Genomic DNA, 1,537 nt, shown 5'->3' on the forward strand with positions numbered 1-1,537 from the left:
TCACTATTGTATCAGTCACTGATGCTAACCCTGGACTTCTGTCCATAAGAATCTGTCACTATTGGCTCAGTCATTGATGCTAACCCTGGACTTCTCTTAACAAGAATGTAGCACTATTGGCTCAGTCACTGATGCTAACCCTGGACTTCTGTTCATAAGAATCTATCACTATTGGCTTAGCCATTGATGCTCACCCTGGACTTCTGTTCATAAGAATGTGTCACTATTGGCTCAGTCATTGTTACAAGCGTTATTACACTCATGTAAGATTGGCTCACAAAACAAAACTGAGGAAGGTGGGTATATGGAAATTTTTGATACCACTTCCTCCATTTTTAGGTTACTTCCAAACAGTTTGAAGTGATGTCCATCACTTTACAAACCTGGCAATACTGTCTCAGAAAAAGATCCTTTTTAGTTAATATTTTAACAATCAGCAAAATGTCTACAATTTGCACTGAGATGTTATTTACTATTAAAAGTAAACCCAAACCTGGAATGGAAATACACCTTTACTCCTGTAGTTGTAGCACTAATGATTGACTTAACACATTTAAATACGCACACGTGGAATAAAGAATATAGTATCACGATTTTACAATTGTCTGAAATATGAGACACTGAAGAATCTAGAAATCATATCATGAATGAACTGAACAACTGAATTTCCACGATACCTTCCGCTGATGCAACTCTAGGGTGTACACGGCTGCGATGCCAGTGATGGAGGATTCGCTCCTTATGCCTGTGGTGGTGTCTGACGGGGGATTTCCTGGGCACCTCAGGATCCACGACTTCATCCTGGATGGAACACGCTGGAAAATGAATTAAAATAAAGACAGCGGTTGATATCTTGCTGCAGAAGATCAGAGAAATGAGTCATTATTTATTCACAGCTTACATGTTTGATCCCATTGTTCGTCATCCGCAGGGCAAAGCCCCCTGAATCTGAGTTTGGCTTCAGAAAGGACTTACACTGTGGGTTGCACTTACAACTGTGCAGGCAAATGCCTGTATTGAGATGAGACATTACAGAAAGGTAGTAGATTGGAGTGACCAAGAGCGTAGGGTCTGGTGCATAGGATCTGAGCTCGAGGACTTTTGAGAAGCTGCTAGAACCTGAGGAAGTTCTATAGACCCCTCTGGGCCTCCGATCCCTAGTTTGAATGTGGAAATGTTGATAATGGCCTACGTTATGTTAAAAGAGTAAAAATAGTTAAACAGACCACTTAAAGCCTTAAGACGGGTGCTTCCTAAGTGCCATAAAGTGTTCAATTGTTTCGTGTCTGGAAGAAGAACCCAGGCCCTTGGTAGTGGTTAATAGAGAAGGAATTGGGGACTCCAGGGCAGTGGAGGGTAAAATTCTCTTCATTCTTGACATGGGTCCCACGCTTTAGAACTCATGAAAATTTCTGTCCGAATTTCCCGTGGTGCCCACATCAGTCCAGAGAGATGAGCAGAGCAGGGGCTGCCACTCAGAGTTGATGGTTCAGAGACGTGAAATGAAGAGATTTGAGCGGCCTGCCCAGATTCACAG

At 42.4% G+C, this 1,537-nt stretch overlaps 1 protein-coding gene across 1 annotated transcript in view; it reads right to left on the reverse strand.

Moving 5' to 3' along the window:
* Positions 1-1,030, reverse strand: part of LOC105546874 (protein FAM153B-like) — a 27,269-nt gene extending 26,239 nt beyond the window's left edge. Inside the window, exons 1-2 of the mRNA XM_011990188.1 lie at positions 895-1,030; positions 678-815 (exon numbers count right to left, since the gene is read on the reverse strand). Of these exons, the coding sequence (XP_011845578.1) occupies positions 678-815; positions 895-1,030 (274 nt within the window). The remainder of the gene's footprint in view (positions 1-677; positions 816-894) is intronic.
* Between the last annotated feature and the right edge of the window lie 507 nt (positions 1,031-1,537).

Source organism: Mandrillus leucophaeus, unplaced genomic scaffold (assembly GCF_000951045.1).
Source record: "Mandrillus leucophaeus isolate KB7577 unplaced genomic scaffold, Mleu.le_1.0 Scaffold372, whole genome shotgun sequence".
Lineage (NCBI taxonomy): Eukaryota > Metazoa > Chordata > Mammalia > Primates > Cercopithecidae > Mandrillus > Mandrillus leucophaeus.